The following is a 23,519-nucleotide window of genomic DNA, read 5'->3' as shown; positions in this document are numbered from 1 at the left end:
TAAATTAAAATTGTTATATTCTAAGGAGAATGTGTTGAACGAGAATGTGCACTATGCCATGTTTATTGCATTTCAATACTTGTTTTCCCAGCACGCTCATTTTCCTTGCCCTCAATTTTGATAGTGTTCGTTTTTATGACCTTGGAAAATTTGTGCAACAAGTTGTGACTGCTCGAAACAGCGTTACTTCCTCGCACACCCTGTTGCTTTTGCTCTTGTTGATTGAGAGCAGTTGAATGAGTGGGCGTTGTGGAAATCATCATGGCATCTCGTTTCCTCTTATTATTTGTCACCTGGCTATTCGTGTTGTTAGTGCTGTTGCTGACCAGATTGGAAGTACTCAACAGAGTGGGCGAATCGGGCGATGAAGCAGGAAACAGAGAATTGGGAATATTGGAAAGAATTGTTCTACTTCTCTCGCTGAGCAATTTCTTCTTCTCCTGCTCTTGCCTGATCAGGTTACCCAATGCAGGCGATCGAGGAATGTTGCAACTATTCGTCTTTTCTTTAAAGGTTTTATCTCGTAGAGTGTCGATGAGATCTTCAATTTTGGTGGAGTCGGTCAAATATAGCATGTCCTTAAAGGCGCAAGTTTTGCATTCCACCATTTCTGATATCAATTTTTCCAAAGTGGAAAGTGAATAAAGAAGTGCAGTAATGTGTGAATATCTTTCACACAACAAGTAAATTTTTGTTGCATCTCCACACTTTTTCGTGTTAATCAATTCTTCAAACTGTACTTGAGCTTGTCGTAGATAATCTACACACACTCGTAATTGTTTTAACATTTCTTCAACTTTGGATATTGGTATTTCTCCAACCTCTTTGTAACCTGTCACATAGGTCAAGAACAGAATGCCCATGCAAAAAATGTCCTTTTCAATGGCCGATTTGCGTGTATGAGGTTCCAATGGAAGTGGTTTGTAAACGAATGGACCTCGCGGGAGGCAGATCATTCGTTGTTCTGTCTTGATGTCTGGCTCATAAACGGTACTTGTTGTAGTCATGCTCGTGAGAGGAATGAGTGATGGTTGAACATTTGTGGTAGTTTCATTCTCCCGATTGCTGGCAACCTCAATAAATTCCTCATTGAGGGCCTTATTCAACGAATAGCTTTCATTGTAGCTCTGATGAGAGGTAAATCCTGCAGTAGAAGTACTGCTAATGCTAAAGCTATTTCTTTGGTTGGCCATGTTCAACGCATAAGATGAAGTGCCTGTGCTAATACTACTACTGTTACTTCGTATGCGTTGAAGTCCCTGTTGTGGTTGTTTGAGAGTGATGGGCTCTACTGAGAGCACACGAAATCGAATGTGAAATTTGAACAGCATGTGAGAGAGTGACACATTCGCCGATCTATGACAATAATTGAGCAGCGAGAACATGGGCATTATAATTTCTTGTGTTAATTTTTCCATTCGTTTCAGTAAGGTATAGAATGGTTTGTCCTGTTTCAATGCTGCATAATAATCTAATTGCTCCTTTTGAAGGCCTTTTCTTGCTGTTTTATCAAATAATGCAATTTTGCAAAGTCTGAAGAGAAAAACAATCATTTGCCATTGAATATATCGCAAACAAGCATGATCATGCAAAATCATGGTACATTTCGTGATGAAAATCTCAGTACTTAAGAGAACACACCCAATAAAAACACCCAAACTACTCACCCCAAGATATCCTTTGCCACTGTGAAATGGTCACCAGAAAAGGATCGACAAGTACAATTCTTGAAAACCTCCACCTGTAAATGTTCTGATGAACGAATGGATTTTTCAATACTTCCAAAGGTGGCTATTATATTTGCTACGGCTGCCTTATGATTAGTCACTTTGACATATTCCTCACAAAAGGTTTTCAAATTAACTTCTGAGCAATTAAAAGCTTGATGTCGAAAGAGTACTTCCGAAGGATCTGTTTGAAGTTGCTGCAGCAGAGAAGAAGTGTTGTGATCCGTTGTTTGGTTGTGAGCTGCCCCAATCGGATGATCTTCAAAAGCCACAAAGGAAGAAGGTTTTTGAGAGGATGATGATGTATGGTTTAATGGTTGTTGTTGGGAAGGAGGAATACTGCAAGTTGTGTTCAACGGTGCTGTAGTTGTTGAAGAGGATGGAACCGTTCCTACGACGACTCTACGTCGTGAATGACTACTTGCTTTGAATGATGTGATTCGTACCATCACATAGACAAAATCATTCAAAGGAGAACCATTCATCATCATCATATTGGAATCGGAAGGAGTACTTATCAAAACTTGAGCCTCAGAAGCAAGCCTTTTTGTGTCCAACTCGAAAAACAAGCAAATGACTTGAGAACCATCTTCATACATCATCAAAAAACCCTTAGGGAATGAAGATAAGCTGCTACTATTGTTGTTGTTGTTGTTGTTGTTTTGATTCATCATTCCTCCCGATGATGAAGAGGCTTGCAATGTTGATGATGATGATGAAATATTTACACCTGAAGAAGATTGAGTTTGCGTTTGCTGCTGATTCTGAGGTTGAGAATAATACAAAGTCTCTCGAAACAAGCAATACACATGCCGAAAGAGAATACTCATGTCTGTATTTCCTTCTGAATGATGATGATGATGATTGTTGATTGTATCATCTTGGATCAGATAATTCTTGACAAATTCCTTGACATTATGAATGGAAATGACCTGTGTGAGTCGAGGAAGAGAGGAAGATGGTAGAGTGGTCATTACAGAAGAAGAAGAAGAAGAAAAGGAGGATGCTGAAGAAGAAGTACCGAAAGTAGACCATCCATTCTTGCTCATGTGTGAAATTCAAGTATTTGTTTTTTTTTAATGTTTAGGATTGGATTTGGCGGGCTGAGCGATGCCTTTTTTAAATATCATGCAAGACTACAATGGAATTGGTGAATGATTGACTTGGTTTATAATAAGTTATGGTAAGTATAAATTGTTGGAATAAATTGTTGCAATTGAGTTGTGTAGGTGGGGTGGATGGAACGACTGACCCGACCACTTGTTATTTCATCCAAGAGGAAAACCAAGAGGAAGCAGCAGCCAATGGATCGGTGGTAGAATCTGAGGTGGTGGCAGAAGAAGAAGAAGAAGAGGATGTACGATTTGATTTGTTTCGAGGTGAAGTTTGCAAGGTTGATGGTTGCGGTTTGGTGGGTGTTGAAGTGACATTCTTCCAAGAATCAGGAAGTGAAGTAAGGAGAGATTTTGTCAGAGTGGACAAGGTAGAGTCATCCTCTTGATTCAGAGATGTCACAGTTGGTGCCTCTGGAATTTTCAAATTTTTCACAACCTCATTTTCTGGATCCTTAATTTGCAATTTAAGTGTTTCAATAATTTGTAAGAGTTGGTTTCGGTCTTTTTGATAAACAGCTTCCATCCTCTTGTACTTTTCTTTTGCCTCTTCGAGTTGATTTGACTTTTCTGAGCACACCTCAGTGGCCTTGATCAATTGGTCTTTGAGTATTTTTTTAGCTTCTCTCAATTGTCCTTTACGTTGCACATTCTTTTCAATTAATGTGCACAGATTGCCTATGGTACATTCGAGAACAACAAGTTTTCTCTGAAGCGATTCTTTTAACTTGGCAAAAGAATAAAGTGAATCGGGATCCTCTTTGCGTAAATCCGACATTCTCGTTTCGATGGCTTCCCCTCTACTATCAATATCCATGACCTTTCCAAATCTATTCAAAATATCAGAGATCATTAAACTAATTCGTGTTTCTACAATTTCTTGTTGATGACCTCCATCTCCATTACTATCTGATGTTTTTGTTGTGGTCGTTGTGGTTGTTGTTGTTGATGATGACTCGGTCGTTGGAATTTCAACCTCCGATGTTGTACTTCTCTTTCTCTTGACAAATTTAGAAATTTTAGAAATTAATTCATTTTGTTTGGCTTGATCTGTTTCGTCCTTGATTTGATCTTCATCGGTCCATTGAAATTCAATCACCACACCATCATCATCATCTTCTTGGGTATTATTTTGATCAGTGGAGATTTGCTGCTGTTGTGTGGAAGCACTTATAGATGATGATGATTCTACCGATTCCGTTAAAGTGCTACCATTGATGCCAGAAGCCTTCTGAGGAGTAGATTCCGATAATGCCTTTTGATGATGTGGTTCAGTCTCTGATTCGTTCAACAACTTTTCAAATTCTTCATCATTCAATTCAGTATGTAATGAATCATCGTTGAGTTTAATAATGGTTGCGTGTTCTCCATCGTCCTCCAACCTCGAATTTAAAAAATCATCAAACAAATCTTCTCCTTCTGCGGACATTTTTTTGTGAATATATTTTTTGAAATATTAATTATTATTTGTGAGGTTCAATAATATTCAGTTAATATATTTCCCATCTTTAAATGGAAGTTGGGCAGGAATGAACAATGCAATCAAAAACACTCAAAAGTTACTAATTTCTAAAGTGACATTTCACATCTTCAAAATTGCTATTTTCAACATTTCATGTCCACTTCCATTTAAAGATGTCAGAGATACAAAAGATGTTTATATTCTACCAGCAAAAAATGTCACAACAACCACAACAACAATATACATCGACCACCTCCTCCATAGTGTCTACAACCTTGCCTTCATCTCCCAATGAACTCGTGGCAAATTCCTCTCATGAACCACCCATGATGATCACCACCTCTCCTCATTCATCCTTCCAATATCCTTCAACGATATCAACCATCACAACAAGTAGTATGAAAGAATCGTCGAACCACAACAAGGTTAGCACACCCATTGCCTCTACCTCAACAACTTTAGCCACTCATCCATCCTTTGTTCAATCATCATCATCACCACCACCACTTGTCTCAAAAATCTCCTCAAGTTTTCATTCTTTCCCGTTCATGGGTAGTAGTAGTAGTGGAAATGATTTTCAATTTTACACGTCGTTTCATTCCTTTATTCATGATCCTCAAGCTCGACATGCCTTCATGCAATATTTACAGAGTCGACAAAATGATGAGAATATTTTGCTTGTCAACGATGTGTTTCTCATGAGGGATCAAGTGAGACATGTGGTGAGGAATTTATTTAACATTTTGGGGAGCTCTTTTATGAAGAATTCTTCCTTTCAGTGGAATGCAACAGAGGTGACAATGAGTCATTCGGAATGGAGTCACCCAAGTGGCAACTCAAAGAGTTCTTCTTCCTTTCATGACGAATCAAAAACGAACAATACAAATACATCTTCGGAGGAAACTCTATTGGAATTCTTGCATGATTCAACAGCAATGGAATGTGCCATGGCGACTAATACGTCACACTCACTTCCTTCACAAATATCAGTCACAAAAGACAACATGCACTCACCCAATCAGTCACAACACCATGCACGTCATTCGGATCAATCGAATAGTTTCATCGTTTCCTTCTTTTCGTTGGGAAAAAGTCCTAAAAGTCCAAAAAGTCCAGATCAAATGGCATCCACTAACTCTCTGATGAGCCCTCCCAACTCTCCACCTCATTCTCATTTGTTTTCGCTTCACACAATGCTGTCAAATCATACGAATCCCATAGAGTCTCAACAGCATCATCATCACCATGGCCAACAACAGCATCACAGTCGTCATAACTCGTCCAACAAATCAAAATCTGCATTTTCCTCTAAAAGCAGTAACGAAGAATTTCTCAATTATGAAAATAATGTCATGCTCGTCGATAGTCCAACTTCCTATCGACGAAGTAGCAACGCCTCGGCTGCTGCTGCACCAAACAATTCCTTTTCGTCATCTCTGGAAGAAGTTGTAGCTCCGTCGCAACGATTTTGGGATAGTGTCAATGCAATGCTTCAAAGTGTGGAATTAATTTATAGTAGATATGTGAATGACAATGAGAGTAACAGTACGAATACTTCATTTTCTTCCTCTTCCATTCAAAACTATGATCTTTCAAGTGTTAAATTTATTTCTCTCAATACGACACATACAGTGTTGGAGCATGCTCGAAAGGACTACAATATGGTCATGAAAATATTTAACAACACTCGTTGTAGCTTTTCAAATCAAGATGGATTATTGGAAAATGTCATGCGATTTTGTAATTACATGCTGTACGAAAAGGATCACCGATTAAGTGAAAAGGATTTGGAAAAATTGAAGAAAATAGTCATTGCAGACGAATGTTTGATAGATACCTTAAATGATCATGTTCATTCGAATGAAGACATTGATTCAATTTTGAAACAAGAAATGTTTGCACAATTCAAATGGTATCCATTCAGAGATTTGATGACTAATATTTCACAACAGCTACAAGTGGAATCGTTTGACGAGTTTAAATCGACGCCAGAATTTGAAATATTTATCAGAAAACAAATTCAACAATTGACTTCACACTACATGTACAAATTATTCGTTCAAAATGTTGGTGTTATTCCAGCCATGGATATGAATGATTATGTTCTATCAAAAAAGAAAAAACGAAAATCATTGGTGGATGTCTTATTGAGGAGGAAAGGAACACCTAACAATGACAATGACACATCGTCCTCTTCGATTGAAGACTCCCACACAGTATTTCATGGTTCTCACAAATCCTCTTTCAATGAAAGTGTTTCCGCAACCACCATTCAAGATGAATCCTTTGTGAATGCCTTACAACAAAATTACAATTCCATTCTCATGGCCATGGATCATTGTGACCTTAAAGAATGGATGTCACCAATTCCAATACCCAAATGGTCCAGTGATCAAGTGTCCAAATTTTTGGTGAATAATTGTTATTTTGGAGGAGATGGAGCTGTGGAAATTTATTGTGACCGTGTTCAAAAAAAGAGTATTACTGGCCTTGATTTAATGTGTTTGATGGAACCAAATCAAATTTCAAAGCCGTCCAAAGAAACTTCTCAACTCTTCAAAAATCTGAAAATGAAAAATCATGATCATCAACAACGATTCATTTCCAATCTCAAGGAATTTCTTCAAAACCAATCGAAATTTAGAAGGAAACAAAGTTTACTCTATCATGACTTGTATCAACCATTGGTGAATGATGAACACATTATTATTAAGGTTCTGTCACCTCTCACCGATGAATCTCGAGTTTTCTCTGTGGAAAGAAGTATTCCATTGGAACAATTGCGACAACGAATTGAAGTTGAATTTTCCAACACAAAATTGGCAAGTCTCATGGAAGGCTCTCTTTTTGAGCTCAAATCCTTGTACACAAGTGACGGGACTGTCATTAAGGATCAGTTTCAACTTTCTCAATTTCTATCAAGTGAAAATTCCACAACAATTTCAAGAAGAAGAATGACTAACGGAGACATGTTCTTTCAAGACATTAGGGATGAGAACTCTGTGGAATCAAATCCTTCCGAAAGTCATGGCAACAACATGTTGGACTCGAATAACTTTTTACAAGGTGAAGATGGATTCAAAAAATTGTATATTCAACCCTCGTGCGATAAGAAATTCCAGAGACGAATGGTCGTTTATTGATGATTATAATCATTCTAAATGTGATGGATAGAAATATGAATTGAAAACGTGTTGTTCGGTATTATATGAATTGACAACTTAGAACATCTAAATTCCATACTATAGATAATGTGTAATCCAATGTTTCAGTTAAGGAAATATGAATTCTCCAATGTCTCTCAAAATATTCCTGTACTTTGGATAATACATGACAATTGGAGAAGGTGAAATGATAAATTTCGGAAAGTTTTTCACATGACAAGAATTCTTCTTTTTCAGAAGCACTTTTTGACGTAAAGCAAAGAACAGCATATTCCAATCTTTTCTGTTGTGTCAAATTACAATAAAACAAATAAATGGGCATGTCCTGCAATGGAATTTGTTTCAAACAGTTCAAAATCTGAATTAAAATTCTGAATGAATGGGAGACAGTCCTGTATGATCCCTTGGAATTGATAGCGATCAGTTGTTGTTCTAACCATTCATTTCAGCAACAGCTCCAATTCCTGTTTGTCTTGATTATTGTAGGACTTGGTGTTTTGTATTCGTGTGTGGGATGAAACAACATCCTGATCATCATCCAATGGGATTTCAATGTTCCTTAAAGATATTGTTGTTGAATAGGATCATTCGCTCCTCACTCGAAAAATTCAAAGTCTTAATGATCATCATCCTCTCTCTTGAAAGCTTTTGACCACAATGTTGTTCAATGATCATCATGATGAGGAAGTCCAACAGTTGTCATTTCAAGAGAGGTGGAAAAAAGTGGATAAATGTTTTTTGACGAATACTGATTAGTGTTGTCAGAGATGATGAGCGCTCATCGAAAATGGCACTTTTTCCAATAAGACCATGTTAGGATCATTGTGATTTTTCGGTCATGACAAGATGGAATGTCAACTCCATGCCTCCTGTCACGTTTCAAAATGGATAAAGCTATATCAGAACAGACCTCATTAGGTTTTACACAATGTCTTTGTGACATTTGAGGAAGTTGTATTTCTTTGAAAATTCAAAAGGGTCATTCATTGTGGTCTGAATCATGATTTTGTACTCCAAACGTTTGACATTCAGCTCAAAAAAAGTTGTCTACCAACGTGACAAATGCTTCCAACACCTTCTACCACTAAAGAGAGCACCCAAAACAATCCATCATCTTCTAATCAACAACAACAACAACCCCACCCTTCTCCAACACAACCACAAGATGCAGAACCACAACAAGATGCAAAACAACCACAAGATGCAGAACAATCTTTCGTTCTTTCATTTTCACCTCCAAATTCTCCTGAAGGGACCTTGTCGCCTTCATTGCAAGCACCATCCACGAGTCCCTTCTCCAACACAACAACGAACAGTACGACACGTCTCACCATTGGTGGCGAAATGGATGCCAATTCATTATATTTGACCATGAATGCTTCTTCTGTCAGTTGTCATTATAAATCTCTCACTCCCATTCCATCGAGTGACAAGTTCCCAACTTTGAGCCAAACCACCACTACCACCACTGCCAACAACGATGAAAACTCAAAGAAGGAAGGAAATATTTCAACAACAACCATTTGCACACACCGTCCAGAATTTTTCGGTGGAATCTCCCAAGATATTGAAAGTACCGTTCGAAATGAAATCCATTACAAAATGTCAGCTGTTCATACTTGTCATGGATCTGTGGCTCAACATTCCACAAAATCGAACAACTCTCTCACAAAAAGCACTCTGGAGAATGGTGATGGTTTCATTCATATCAAGACATGTTTTGGAGTTTTACAATTGAGTGGAATGAAAATGTTGAGTCTGACTTCTTTAACCTTAAATCTCTTTGCGTTCCTTTTATTAGCATTGATGATTTCAGTTGCATTTGTCGGTCAAATCATGTTTGCTCATAAATTTGACAATTTGGATCTTTCGAGTGCCTATTATCGAGAGGGAATGATTGGTTCATGTCGAAGTGCAGTATTTTCAAATATTTCACATGACATGACTTGGCTCTATATTGTGAAATTTGAAAACTTTTCAAAATGGTTTCAGGAGAATATGGATTTTATGGTAACGTCGAGTGTGATGAGAAATGTTTACTTGAGTGGAAATCGAACCTTCAACGATTTGAAAACTTTTAAAGCCATTGCAATCGAACGTCAAGCGATTTCCGTGTTGAAAGAGAATGGAAATCACTCGGTGGCCATGCAATGGTTGGATTCGCCTTTATATTTAAATAATGTGGAAGCCTATTCGGAAGAATTTCAACCACTTGTTGATTTTGTTTATGGACTTCAAGTTTTTACAAGAAATTTCAACGTCATTATCACCACGGCATGTCTTGTGACCATTGTCGTTTCATTTATCGTTGTGGCTCCCACTGTGATTGCTTCCCTTTGGGTTTCATTGAAACGAGACACTTCGAATGCAAACAAGTTGAAACATGTGAAGGCCTTATTGTTACAAGACACGATGCGTGATCAAAAGTTGAAACATCTCTTTAAGGAACATTGCAAGAAAGAACTGAGTTTAGATAATTATTCATTATTGGACAAGATCCATGATTACAAAGCTCTTTGTGAAAAAAGTTTTGACATTCAAGTGTACTTGTTTGACAGCAGTGACACTTCAAGTCTTTCAGATGTCACTTCAGAAACAGGTTCAACTCTTAATGAATCCAATTCCAGTCATAAAAAGAAAAAGAAGAAGGGTTACACTGAAAAAGATTTACGAGAAATTGAAAAGAAAAAGTTTGAAATTGCCTTCGAAATTCACACCGACTATTTGGATGTTCATGGAGACAAATCTGTGAATATCAACAAAAATTTGGCAGAACATGTGAAACAACAATTGGATTTCTTTGCGACCAATCAGAATGAACAATTAGCAGAAGATTTATTTGATTCTGTGGAGCATGAAATTTGTTTTGTCATGATGGACACACATATGAGATTTAAAGCCTCATTGGAAAATCAAAAACAATCCAAGAAGGAGATTTTAAAGAACAAGAAGAAGGCAATGAAATGAGATCCATGAGTGATGGTTTTTCATCAAAATTGGATTTGCAATCCATTGAATTTCATCACCTTCAACCATCCTCACTGGTCTTGTGTCAAAGCATTCACAACTTGGAGACATTATGCCACAATGAATCATTTCCTTCATAATGTCAGAACAATAGGTGATTCAAAGGAATGAAATTGTGACACAAAAGTTTGAAAGGAAATCAAGTCCATCATAAAGTCTCACATTATGAAATTTCACTGTCATTACCAACAGTCCACTGTTGTCCTAAAATCGTTTGATACGATTAGGATACAGTGTTCATTCAAATTGTTCTTGATTACCATTTTAGGACATTGACCACTTGGCGTGTTCGCTTCCTCACTACTTCACCAATCATCATCATGACCGCACTCTTCTCATTTCCACAACACAAAAAAATGTTTCGATACCCTATAAATACCATACAAGTGTTTGTACTTGTTCTTGCAACTCTTTCAATAGGTAAGCATGATGATGATAATAAAACTCATAAGTGTGAACGATTTTACTTTCGAAATCGGAATTTGAAATCATTTCTGTCATCATCAAGTTGCTCTTCTTCAGGTGAGAAGAGTTCATTCCATCACCGCTTTCACACCTCTCGATCTCATTTACACACAATACATGGGAAACAATATGCTTCAAAATCCCAATTTCACACTCACTCAAAACATTCCAAATTCGAGTCCTTTTCAAAATTGGAATATTGTTTATTCCGGTTCCAATATTCAAAATGTCGCTTCTGGTGGAGCTTTGAGTGGAAATGCTGTGAAATTAGTGGGTGTGAATAATGGACTCGTTCAAACAGTGACTTTGAATCAATCAACAAGAAAAGTGGTGTTTTTCTCAGCATGGAGTAAGGCAGAAGGTGTTACTGGAAATGTTGATTCTGATTATTCGTTTTATATTGATGTGAAATATCAAGATGATACTCCTTTATATGGACAGATTTTGTCATTTGACGTTGGTACGACGAATTGGAATTACAAGTATGGATTTATCATTCCAGAGAAGCCAATCAAGAGTATGAGCGTTCTTGTGTTGTTTAGAAACTCTCATAGTGGAAGTGTTTATTTCTCTAATTTGGTAATTTCTGAATTGAATATTGGAGCTGATCTTGTTCAAAGTTTGGATGGAGTTGTGATGACTAAATTGACCAATCCTCAATCCCTTGGTTCCATTCATACGTTGAGTACGTCCGATGGTCTCTCTTTGAGATTTGACAAGTCCTCAGGTATAGTGGCTGGTGTCACCATTGATAGCCAAACAGTGGCATCTGACAGTAGCCAAATCTATGGAGGTGTTTTTGTCAAGGACATGCAATTAGGTGCCACAAAATCCAACATGTACCTGCCTACTCCAAGTAAGGTAACTGCAACTTTTAATACATTCAGAACAGAGTCTTATCTTTCTGAATTAGAACTTTCTATCAATACGACATTCAAGTCAGATGTCGACATTGCGAAAACAATTTCCATTCGAGTCGATATTGAAAACAAGAGAAATGTGTTGAATCGAGCACTCTCTGTCTATGTGGCCATTCCTGTGAGTAATATGAATTTGGACTGGATTTGGGGAGATTTTATTCGATCTTCGAGAGGAATTGTTGATTTTTATCCAAAAGAGTTCAATCGAATGTCACAACGAGTGTCAACGAATCAATATTTGTCATCTACTCCATTTTGGGGCATGTCGACCAACTTGACAAGCAACAATGTTGGATTGGGATTTGGTATTCCATTGGACTCTCCCAGAATTGTTCGATTTACCTACAATGCTGTTTGCAAACTTTTCTACGCAGTTATTGATTTAGGTATTTCACAACTGCCAACAGCCATTTCAAATAAGGCATGGATCGATTTAGTATTATACAAACTGGACAAAACAGAAACAACTATTGGCAATGTCAAAACACCTCTTCCTTACCCAGCAAGAAGTGCAGCTTTAGGTTACTATTCCAGATTCCCTCAATTCTATCAACGAAGAATTTCTCCAGAAACAGAAGGTCTCTGGGTCGCTTTCAGTGACATTTCTCCCATTCAAAATATTTCTGATTTTGGAATTAGTGTTCATGAAATTGGTGCAGGAAGTCCTCAAAGAATTGTGAATTTTGCAAAACAAAATGGAATCAAGGCATTTAGATACTTGTCAGAACCATTCTCCTCATGGGTTAGTTTGCAATCCACTTCAGTCGATCCAACCAATTACACTCAAGTGTTGGATTACTTGAAACAAAATGCAGCAAATCCAAATTCTCCTATTCAGGCACAAGCTCAATATACTCTCGTTTCGGGAATTAAGGATCCAGACACTGGTTTGTATCGATACACAAGTGAGAACAAGCCATGGTGCCCTGTGAAGTGCGCTCTGTTTGATTTAACTCCGCTGCCAAATGTCAAACCAGATGCCTCTCTTCCAAGTAATTATATCAGTAAGGCAGACAATGATTGGAACGCAAAATTTATAAGTGACTATACCAATCCATTAAGCCCCATGTTCAACTTGAGTGGTGAATATTTAGATTCTTTCCCAGCTAATGCTTGGTTACTCGATTACACACCTGATCATGTGAAAGCCGTCGCACAACCAATTTTATCTTTCGATGCCACTCAACCACAACGTGTTGGAATTATCCAAATCTTTGCCACGTATTACTTTTCTAAAAACATTCGAGATTACTTGACTTCGATTGGTCGTTACTTTATGACTAATGGTGCTTCATCATTGGGTGTTTCATGGGGAGTTGATTTATTTGATTATACAGGTCAAGAAATGAAATGGGTCTCTAATGGAAAGTTTGTTCCCTATGCAGATGAAGCATTATGTTTTTCAAGATCGAATTTTAATCAGAAACCTTACGGATATTTAATGAATATTGATTATACATTATTGACACATGACATTATGGAACAATACATGCATTATACCACCTTTTATGGACTTTATCCGAGCTCATTTTCAGGTGATGCTAGTTCGAATCCATTTTGGTCCATTCCAGCAGCTTATGAACCCAATCGAGATTTATTTAAGAAATATGTTCCAATTATTAAGAAATTGAATCGAAATGGATGGCAAGTCATGACAGGTGTCAAGGGATTTGTAAATGGAACTGAAAATGATCTAGTTCAAAACTCACCAACTCTCGTCGCTCCTCCAAAAGTGTTATTTGAACGATTTTCAGTGCTTTCACTTTCACAGGAAGTATATGTGACCGTCATGATCACTCAACCAGCTTTTTATTCAAAAATTACCATCTTACTCGATTTGGATATCATTTCCAATGGTCAACTCAAAACGAGTGATGTCAATTGCAATGCCATTAGCGCCTATTCCTTAATGACCAAACAAAACATGACCATTGTCAAGGACAATTTTTGCACCTATTTTGGTGTTGAATTTGTGGCCACTCCTTATAATTCAGCTTGGAATCAATACACAGAAGTGATTGCATTAAGTGTTGTGGGAAAGGCACAACCAACATCATCACCAAAACCTTCCAAGTCGTCGTTGCCAAGTGTGAGTACAAATAATTCGACTCGAGTCAATGGGGCGGTAAAGGGAGGTTGGAATAAGATGGAATGGATGAGGGTTGTGTTTGTCATGATGATGACTGTGATTTCAATCATGTGATTTTGTTGTTAAGGAGTAAAGTGATTCAGAGAGAGCACAAATTTTGATTAATCTGTGAAAGATTCTAATCTTTTATATCCATTTTGAAGAAAGAAAAGCCAAAGTGTAAAGGTTACACTGCGAACTGTTTGATCAATCCCGCGTGAAGTGTCTACAGTGGACACAGGTTGTATGCCAACGACAAAAAACGTCACTTGTCACTTTGAAAGTGGAATCTTTGAGGTCCAATTCCTACAGTCCAAAAGCAACCAAGACAACGTCATACAACAAAAAAAGAATGAAACCACAACATCCCTTCTCCCCTCTTGAAACAGAGTCCTTTGAATTCTCCGAAAACGAAGATGATGATTTGATCTCTTCCGAGGATTTTACATTACCACAAAAAAACCATCCTCGTGACTCTGCAAAATCTCAAAACAAAAGGACATTGTATTATTTGATCCTTGTTGTTCTTTTCCTGGTGACAGCAGTGACACCTGTCTCTATTTTTTATATATTTTCAAATTATCAACAAACTTTACAACAACAGCAAACAACTATTTTACAAAATAATGAGAAGTCCTCTGAACAGCCATCAGAACAAAACAATTCTCAGTCACAAAAGGAAATTTCATCCTTTTGGACCAAGATGGATCAATTCTATTCCAAGAGCGATTTTGAAAAAGCCAACGAAATAATTCGACCTTTAGAAAAACATTCGAAATTATTTTCGAAAAAGACGATCACTTGCTTCTCAACACAACATGCAGTGACTTGTGGATTAACCAATCAATTATTTGAAATAATTAATTGTTTGGCATTGGCAGCCAAGTTAGGTGTGAAAAAAGTTATCCTTCCAAGCAGTTGTGTGGATGGAAATTGGGGACTATGTCATTGTGACGTTCCTCAACCATTTTCAAAGTTATTCGATTTAGATCGAATGAGAAAGTATGCAATGGAGCGGTTTGGTTTGGACGTTGATGAATTTGAGCATGTGTCACCTACCACTTTTGCTGGCTCCAAAATTTCAGAACCCTTAATCAAGATGGATGACAGGACCAATGACATGAAAGAGATTGAGCAGGCAGCAGAAGTCATTTACACGTTTGCGACTAATCGAACGGATTATTTGAATCATGAGGTGTTAAATCTTGGTTTTGTTTGGGGAAGATGGCAACCAAGATCCATTCCTGAAGAGTTGCTCTATGTTCAATTTTTTGATTTATTTGCTCCAAGTCAAGCAGTTTACAAAATTGTGGAAGAATGGAAGTGGAAAGTTCGTTCCTTTGATTCAGGTGAACCAAATGGTTTCACAGTTGTGCATTATCAATATGAATTCTTTCCTGGGTTCTATCCTGGATGTGAACGATCAGAATTCAAACCAAATGAATTTTTGGAACTATTGGTCAACGAATTGAAGATCAAGAGAGATTCAAGTGTGTTGTTGATTGGCACTGGATTCGAACAATTTAGTCCTCAGAAAGATCTCAGATCTGTAGAAATTGCTCAAAATGGAATTGCTCTTCATTTACAATCCGAATTGTTGTCACAATCAAAGAATCATCAACTCCATAGTGCAGCCATTTCCTTTTGGTTAGCTTTGGATGCTGATTTTTTCGTTGGTACTTCGTGTGAAAGTCAATTCGTTTCACACTTGTTGAGACTTCGAACGATCATGAAAAAACCAACCTGTGCTCGATACGACGTCAGAAAAACAATTTATCCATGGCGTTATCCAGAAAAATATCTAAATGCAACCTACGCAGATGTCAACTTTTCAGATGTGCCTTACTTCTTTCCAGCTCACAATCAAGGAAAGGTTTTCTTTGCAGAAAAGTGTTCTCATTTCATCAAGTAAGTGCAAATAAATGTCCAACCACTTCCAATTATTCAGAATTTTTTAACTTTTGAAAATCCATTCCAGAATTGAACCACCATGATTGAAATTTCGTTTTGAAGGTTGTTAACAAAACTGGAAATCACGGAAAAAAATGCTTTTCAAAGTGACAGGTAAACACAAAAAGCGAGGACGTCCCTCCACACACAACGCAAAGAAGATTGATGAATGTTGTGAGTCTGGCTATGATTTTATGAGACAAGATCCTGACTTGCATCGATGTATTTCAGAAGATTTGGATCGGAGTGATATCTTATGGGTGCGACATGTGAGTATATTGTGATCGATCACAACTTGAACGAATTTCCGATCACATCAACGAAAATACTTTTTGAACTTGGGTTTTAAATTTCAAACTTGTGAATCACATATTTTCACTATTGGTGATTGTATTTGGTTTTGGGTCATGCAAACCATTAAGTGAAAATCTGTTTTCGAATGAACCTCAAACCCCTTATAATAATTTGTGTGAAAAACAGTTCCAAATTTCATATCCCTCCACAGGAAGAACTCAACTGATAAAACCAAATACTTCAAATCAAAATTATTTATTTGGTCGAAAAATTGGAGAATGCATCGATGGAGTACTCATTTCTCCCATGTACAATAATTACATTTTCAAAATTTCTGGAGCTTGCGATCGATGGGGTCGACCTCATCATCCTGGAATGTACAAAAGTGGTCGTGTGAGAGTGTTGAAACAACCAGGAACTTTTGGATATCAACCTTGGAGAGCTCGAAGGAATGGATCCCGGAGGAGAAGAGTTGTGAAAGGTTGTGTTCTGGATGCAGGAACCATTGCTGTTTCATTAGTGTTTGTGAAGAAAGGAGATGAAGAAATTCATGGAGTCACAGATCGAGTGCTCCCAAAAACACATGGACCGAAACGTGCTTCAAAAATTAGGAAATTATTTAATTTATCAGCTTTGGATGACGTGAGAAAATATGTCATTAAGAAAAATGTGAAAATTTGTGGAAGTTTGGTTCCAAAAGGTGTGAAAATTCAAAGACTTGTCACTCCTGAACGAATTCGAAGGAAACAGCAACAAATTCGAGAATCCATGAAAAGAGTCATAAAGAGACAGCGAGATCGAGAGATGTATGAAAAGCGCTTTCTGGACAAGACGACCAAATCTTCCTCAACAACAGCCACACGTCTCTATTGCTAAGGTTGTCTTTTATAGCCAAGACACTTTTTTTCTCACGAAGGTCCCGACTTTCATATCCCTTTTTCTGCAATCATACAATGTCTTTGATTCTATGCCATCGCTATTAACTTTTTTTCGCTTCTCGTGAATGCAAGAATTCTTGAAAAACCTCCAAAAAAAAGCTTTCAATTCTTTTTTCTGAAATTCTTAATTTCGAATTGGTAAAAGAAGGAAACGATGATATCCTCGGGATTGAGCCCAAAGAGTCCCGAATTGTTGCTTTTCAGCCATAGGACATTCAATAGAACAACAACAACAACAAGAATCCATCCGGCCTCTGCCATCGGAACCAATAACCACCAACAAGAACACCAACAGAATGCTCCACCACTACCACCGAACAAAGGCTTCATCACACCCACCAACCAGCTGCACCCTCCTCCGAGAGTTTCCATCTCTTCCTCATGTTTTGAAAGTGGAGGCGGCTCATCATCCACAACATCGATGTGTTATTCCTTGATCACTCCGTCCTTGTTGGAGGCCATCATGTTGGAGAATGAGGTAGAACAGAAACAAGTGGTTTCCTCTTCTCCCAATGTGGTCCTTTCTCCTCCACTGATGGAAAACAACCATCCCTCCGATGGTACGAATTTGAATGGTTTGTTGAATCATCAGCAACCACAATCTAATACGTCGGGCCCTACTCACACGGCCAATCCACTCAGCTGCTCTCCTGAATTCTCTCTTCCGAGTGACATCTTACTAAGCTTACAAGATTCGCCGAGTAGCAGGCTTCAAGAGAATGAACAACATAATCAGGAGACCACCACTCCTCCACAACCAGTGAACAGCTATTCACTTGGAACGGTGATTTCAATCAGTGAAGAACTGTTGGCATGCTCTCCACCCTTGTTTGTTCAAGCCTCAAAACCTCAAGTAAATGTTCAATTGTCTCCGAAAAGAAAGAAGAAGAAGCTTTCGAATAATGAGAGGTCTCCTCCGAATGCTCAGGCGCAACACTCACCCAAGCGTGCATTTGGAGATGAGCTGAATAGCTTACTCGTCAGTCAAGACATGGAGGGAAAAATTGCATTTCACAAATTTCAAACTGTGAATAGCCCTCCTAGGTGCGTACAAGAATTTGACATACATTCGAATACGCGAGTGTTTATTCTTGATTTGAATCTTAATGAAGCGGCTTCGAACGAAGAGCCTCAAATTTTGGAAATTGTTGCATGTGAAATGATGAAGAATGGAACCACATTTAAGGAGACTGGTATACATTTTCAAACTAGGATTATTCAGAAAGACGAAGATATAAGTAACTCTTCATCACCATTCGCCTCTCATGACCGTCAGTTCATTTCAGACGCACTTTTCAATTTGTCACGATTCATATTTTCAAATTGCTTTTCAACCGATGTCAATAGCAACTACCCAACCAAAATAGTTACACTTAACGAAACTGTGTCATCCCCAAAGCTTTCTCTGCTTCAGAAAGTTATTGACATTGTAACAAAGAGTCCTGGACTTGATCACACCAATGGTCTGTTAAATCGATTGTTGGAGCTCATTTGTTCACATACCATCTCACTGCTCAATGTGTTTGGTATTAATATTCGACAGGTTTCAAACCCAAAAGAAGCGTTGCAGTATTTTGGCAACACTGCATTATTGACGTCTGCTCGCCCCTGTTCGTGCATTACGCCCGAAACCAATACAGATCTCAACTTGTGTGCTCACCAAGCATGTCAATACGCATCATCACTTCTTCAATCCATGTATCCCTATCTCGACAGAAAAAGAGAGGAATTCAAAAAGAAAGCTCTTAATGACTCACTGATAGAGCTGGACTTGGAGATAGACAGCTCACTATTACAAGCAGCATCTGATGCTGGAAGTAATGCGCCTCCAGTCGACAGTATCCCATGTCTATCCAAGGAAAGAAAACGAAAGACTCCAGAAAAGACAACTCTAAAAACTAGATATTCAAAAATTAAAGTATCTCCTCGAGTTAATGTGGTTGTACCAAGTAGCGGGAAGAAGAAGTCCACATTAAACTTGAAGACTGTGAAATCATGCTCACCAAAAAAGAAGCCACCAACTGCTGAGGGGCAACCACAAAATGATAATAAGGAAAATAAGGCATGCGACCACTCAGGCAACACGAACCCAATAACAACGACTTTGAAAAAACCTGTCTTTGTTGCACCTCCTTTAAAGAAGCCAGTTCAACAGAACATTCGCTCATGTACCTCACGCATAGCTTCATCAAACAATTCTCTGGTTCATGGCAACAGAACCTCTACATCCCCTTCCACCATCAATGCTGCTGCTGGTCATGTCATGCACGACTATGGAGCGGCGTTAAACACGAATGTTGCAAACAAGCACCTATTACAGGGAGCAAGTAGCTCCTCGGTTCTTTTTAATCATGCTCATCAAGGAAACATGAGCTCATCCAACCAAGGGCCTGTTCAATCATGTCACGAAGCAGTTGCCACTTTCTCCAACCTCACGGAATCGATGGTTGAATCCATTCTCTCACCTAAGAGTGTTCCTATTCTTCACTACTTTTCCACCTGCAAACCTAAAGCACTCGAGCCCTTTTGGAAATCTCCTCGCAACACAATGATCATCAAATTAAGGCCTTTCCTGTCATTGAGAGATCTCATTCAAAAATTCCATGAGCATCCATGTTTAGGACTCAATAATTTGGTGCAATTTTGCAAAAAGATATTCAATTTGTCATAATGACCATTATTGTCTGGAATAAAGGTGATGAAATGGTTATTAAAATTAGCTTCATGTATCGTTTGGCGCCTCAAGTATTGCTTTTAACAACCCGCCAATTCATAAATATGACCGTTAAACATTTTTAACAATTTCAAAAACAAAAAAATGTTGCCCTCTTCATTTTCTGATACACTCTCCACAAACTCTTCCTCATCATGCGCCACCACAGCCATGTCCGTTACCTCCTCGGTCGTGAGCGGAAGCAATAACAGCACCTATTCCTCCTCTTCTCAAAGTTCCGGAGTGAATGTCCAAGTACTCCTCAGATGTAGACCATTGAACGAGAAAGAGAAGGGACAAGCCATCTCGGTCGATACCTCTCCATACATGAGAAAAGAATTAAAGGTTCATCAGAAATTAGTACACGGAAAGGAAATTACCAAGACCTTTACCTTTGATCGAGTCTATGGTCCACAGACGACTCAGAAGGAATTCTTTGATGAATCCATCAAGAGTATTGTGGACGAGGCTTTGGATGGATTCAATTGTACAATTTTTGCATATGGACAGACATCATCGGGAAAAACCTTTACGTAAGTAGTAGTAATGGTTGTTGTGTTTGTTGTTGTTGTTGTTCACTAACAGAATGTATTAATATTCCTTTGTTATTCATTGCAATGATATGGCCCATCATGGAATACGATTACGACAACATTGAATACGATGAAAAACACAATAACAATCACACCCTATATTAGTATGGAAGGAAGGAGAGATCCCAACGATGCTACCGATTCACAAGCAGGTGTTATTCCACGAAGTATTTATCACATTTTCCAAACCTTAGAATCTAACAAGACAGAATACACTGTGAAAGTGAGCTGTATGGAGTTGTACAATGAAGAATTACAAGATTTACTAACGGATCGACAAAACAAGTTAAAGATTTTCGACGACAACACTGGAAGAAAGGGAACAGTGGTGGCTGGCCTCGAAGAAATTGTAGTTCGAGACGCCTCTCAAATCATTTCCATAGTGGAAGACGCACAAAAGAGAAGACAAATCGCAGAGACGAATTTGAACAAGTCCTCAAGTCGTTCACATTGTATTACCACCATTACGATTCACATGAGAGAAGTGAATGATGAAGGTGAGGAATTTATCAAGACTGGAAAGTTGAATCTTGTCGATTTGGCTGGCAGTGAAAACATTGGTCGATCTGGAGCTATCAAGCAACGTGCAAAGGAAGCTGGTATGATCAATCAGAGCTTGCTTACCTTGGGAAGAGTCATTACTGCTCTCACTGAGCACAGTCCTCACGTTCCATACAGAGAATCTAAATTGACTAGAATTTTACAAGATAGTTTGGGAGGAAAGACAAAGACATGTCTCATTGCAACTATCTCTCCATCAGTATTGTGCTTGGAGGAAACACTAAGCACATTAGATTATGCTTTCAAAGCAAAGAGTATCAAGAATAAGCCTGAGGTGAATATGAAGGTCTCTAAGGCACAATTAATTAAGGAAATGTCTGCTGACATGGAAAAATTGAAGGCAGAATTGAATGCTCAAAGACTCAAGCACGGTATTTACATGGCTCCTGAGATTTATGAAGAAACAAATCGAAAATTACAAGAACAAGAATGTACTATACGAGATTTGGAGGATCAACTTCAATTAAAGTTGAAGGAATACGAAGAATTAACAGCAGTATTCAAGGAAAAGGAGCGTGAACTGCAAAAGGAGGTCCAAAGTCACAGCGAAACAAAATCTGTTTTGACCACAACCACCAATGTTCTCAAGAAGACTGAGACAGAATTGAAAAGCACAAAAACTGAACTTGACATTACAAACTTTGTTCTAGAAAAAACACAAGAGACAGAGGAGCAACTACTTGCTGAAGCTCACTCTCTTCTCGATGGCCTCAAAGATAGTGTGCAAGACATTGACGGATTCATTGGCAAGGTCGAACGAAAATCCAAGGTCGAAATTGACAATCAAACATTGACAAGCATGTTCAAGGAAACGATGCAAGAAAAGTTGAACCAATCTGAAGAGGAGATTCACAAGCTCTATAACACGTTTGTCAATGTTAACACTACTGCCAAGAACTCGATTGAGGAATTCATGTTGCAAAAGATGACACAGGCCAAACTCTTGGGAGAACAAATGAAGGAAATTACTGATCTCTTCCAACGTTCTCAGAAAGAGCTCTTGCAATTAATGGATAACAAGTCTTCCTCTCAAGGTGCTGCTTTGGACTCTTTCCAACGAAATAATGACTTGTTTGAGCAGAAAATAGTCAAGAATATGTTCAGCATGAAGGATGCATTTGAACAATCCATGTCTCTTGTGCAAAATCAAATTGAGAATCAAAAACAAGAGCTTCAAAAGCTCAATAACTTCTTTGTGGATACTCTCACAAGAAATACCAAATACTTGGAAATCTTTACCACTCGTCACAATGAAGTCATGAATGAAATGAAGGAACAAATGGAACACACTGTGGAGCTTCATGTTAACCAAACCAATTTACACAGTTCTAAACTCAGTGAAATGTTGGAACAACAACACAAACAGAACATTCTCTTGAAGCAAGAGCTCATGAAGAATATCGAAGCCATGATTGATGATACCATCTCCAAGCAAGAAGGCGAGTTCTCACAGTCTGTCTCAAGTATTCAACAATTCTTTGGTGATTCTGTTCAATCTGTTCGAAACATGGATGCCACATTCAAGAAGGGATCTCAAGAGTCCTGCAACAACATGGAAAAGATGAAGTTGAACCTCACAACAAATCAGCAAGAAGCAACGCAATCAGTCACCAAATCAAGAATGCAAATCGATACACATATTCAAAATGTTGCATCTGAGGCAAGCAAATTAACTGAATCTGTGAAAACCTTCTGTGAATCCTCTAACTCTACCGTCTCATCTAACTCACAATACGTGAAACAATTTATCCAAACCGCTAAAGAGGACCAACAAGTGTTTATGGACCAATGCAATGCATCATCATGTAAGAACATGTCAACTTATCAAGAACGTGTCAGTCATCTCAATCATCATATTACTAGCTTTGATCAGCAAGTTGGAGCCTTTTCGAATACTCACTTGGACCTCCACAATTCACAACTTGGCCACGTTGAAAAGTTTAGACAGGGCTTTATTGAGACAAGAACCAATGACATGAAACGCTCTCTCTCACACTTTGTTCTTAACACAGATCAACCTACTGGAACTACTCCTCAAAAGAAAAAGAGAAAAATTCCAGACAAGTTACCAAAGACCAAGCCAAAGGATGAGCTTGTGGAACTGTACAAACTCTCTCTACCTTCATCCCTTGAGGTGCCAGTGGTGTTGTCAGGTAGTGAGATGATTGCTAGCCCGAGCCGATCTGATACCATGGACGATGCTGATTCAGATACTTTAAGTGTTGCAAGCAATAAGGAGAATATTGGTTCACCAGAAAATATTTCCCCTCAAAGCGCCTTGCCGCCTGTGAAACCTTTGAAGACATCTAACAACAGCGAACTTTCTGTTCCTTCTAGTGTTGTGAAAAGAAAAAAACCTGCAACAGCCACCAAGGTTGTAAAGACAAACGTTATCAAGAATGAAAACTTTGGTGTTTCTTCATTCAGATAAACCGTTTGTAATAAACTTTAATCAACTTCAAAAA

The 23,519-nt window shown here is 38.2% G+C and overlaps 9 protein-coding genes across 9 annotated transcripts; 7 read left to right on the top strand and 2 right to left on the bottom strand.

The window, feature by feature from the left end:
• Positions 1–62: 62 nt before the first annotated feature.
• Positions 63–2,776, bottom strand: FDP41_008275 (uncharacterized protein; the record flags this gene model as incomplete). The annotated part of the gene is made up of 2 exons (XM_044712111.1): positions 63–1,533; positions 1,668–2,776. The coding sequence occupies 2 exons, from the start codon at positions 2,774–2,776 to the stop codon at positions 63–65; spliced, it is 2,580 nt and encodes an 859-aa protein (XP_044558284.1).
• A 214-nt stretch (positions 2,777–2,990) lies between these two features.
• Positions 2,991–4,268, bottom strand: FDP41_008274 (uncharacterized protein; the record flags this gene model as incomplete). Its single annotated transcript, XM_044712110.1, has 1 exon — positions 2,991–4,268. The coding sequence occupies one exon, from the start codon at positions 4,266–4,268 to the stop codon at positions 2,991–2,993; it is 1,278 nt and encodes a 425-aa protein (XP_044558283.1).
• A 248-nt stretch (positions 4,269–4,516) lies between these two features.
• On the top strand, positions 4,517–7,444 carry FDP41_008273 (uncharacterized protein; the record flags this gene model as incomplete). Its single annotated transcript, XM_044712109.1, has 1 exon — positions 4,517–7,444. The coding sequence occupies one exon, from the start codon at positions 4,517–4,519 to the stop codon at positions 7,442–7,444; it is 2,928 nt and encodes a 975-aa protein (XP_044558282.1).
• Positions 7,445–8,527: 1,083 nt separating this feature from the next.
• Positions 8,528–10,432, top strand: FDP41_008272 (uncharacterized protein; the record flags this gene model as incomplete). Its single annotated transcript, XM_044712108.1, has 1 exon — positions 8,528–10,432. The coding sequence occupies one exon, from the start codon at positions 8,528–8,530 to the stop codon at positions 10,430–10,432; it is 1,905 nt and encodes a 634-aa protein (XP_044558281.1).
• Positions 10,433–10,848: 416 nt separating this feature from the next.
• Positions 10,849–14,080, top strand: FDP41_008271 (uncharacterized protein; the record flags this gene model as incomplete). The annotated part of the gene is made up of 2 exons (XM_044712107.1): positions 10,849–10,912; positions 11,001–14,080. 2 exons carry the CDS (start codon positions 10,849–10,851, stop codon positions 14,078–14,080), a joined length of 3,144 nt encoding a protein of 1,047 aa, XP_044558280.1.
• A 277-nt stretch (positions 14,081–14,357) lies between these two features.
• FDP41_008270 (uncharacterized protein) lies at positions 14,358–15,917 on the top strand (the record flags this gene model as incomplete). Its single annotated transcript, XM_044712106.1, has 1 exon — positions 14,358–15,917. One exon carries the CDS (start codon positions 14,358–14,360, stop codon positions 15,915–15,917), a length of 1,560 nt encoding a protein of 519 aa, XP_044558279.1.
• A 133-nt stretch (positions 15,918–16,050) lies between these two features.
• On the top strand, positions 16,051–17,125 carry FDP41_008269 (uncharacterized protein; the record flags this gene model as incomplete). The annotated part of the gene is made up of 2 exons (XM_044712104.1): positions 16,051–16,224; positions 16,436–17,125. The coding sequence occupies 2 exons, from the start codon at positions 16,051–16,053 to the stop codon at positions 17,123–17,125; spliced, it is 864 nt and encodes a 287-aa protein (XP_044558278.1).
• Positions 17,126–17,341: 216 nt separating this feature from the next.
• FDP41_008268 (uncharacterized protein) lies at positions 17,342–19,858 on the top strand (the record flags this gene model as incomplete). The annotated part of the gene is made up of 1 exon (XM_044712103.1): positions 17,342–19,858. One exon carries the CDS (start codon positions 17,342–17,344, stop codon positions 19,856–19,858), a length of 2,517 nt encoding a protein of 838 aa, XP_044558277.1.
• A 147-nt stretch (positions 19,859–20,005) lies between these two features.
• On the top strand, positions 20,006–23,485 carry FDP41_008267 (uncharacterized protein; the record flags this gene model as incomplete). The annotated part of the gene is made up of 2 exons (XM_044712102.1): positions 20,006–20,433; positions 20,599–23,485. 2 exons carry the CDS (start codon positions 20,006–20,008, stop codon positions 23,483–23,485), a joined length of 3,315 nt encoding a protein of 1,104 aa, XP_044558276.1.
• Between the last annotated feature and the right edge of the window lie 34 nt (positions 23,486–23,519).

The sequence above is a fragment of the Naegleria fowleri genome (genome assembly GCF_008403515.1).
Source record: "Naegleria fowleri strain ATCC 30894 chromosome Unknown tig60, whole genome shotgun sequence".
Lineage (NCBI taxonomy): Eukaryota > Heterolobosea > Eutetramitea > Acrasida > Naegleriidae > Naegleria > Naegleria fowleri.
The sequence above is the reverse complement of the archived record's forward strand: the minus strand, read 5'-3'. Positions and strand labels throughout refer to the sequence as shown.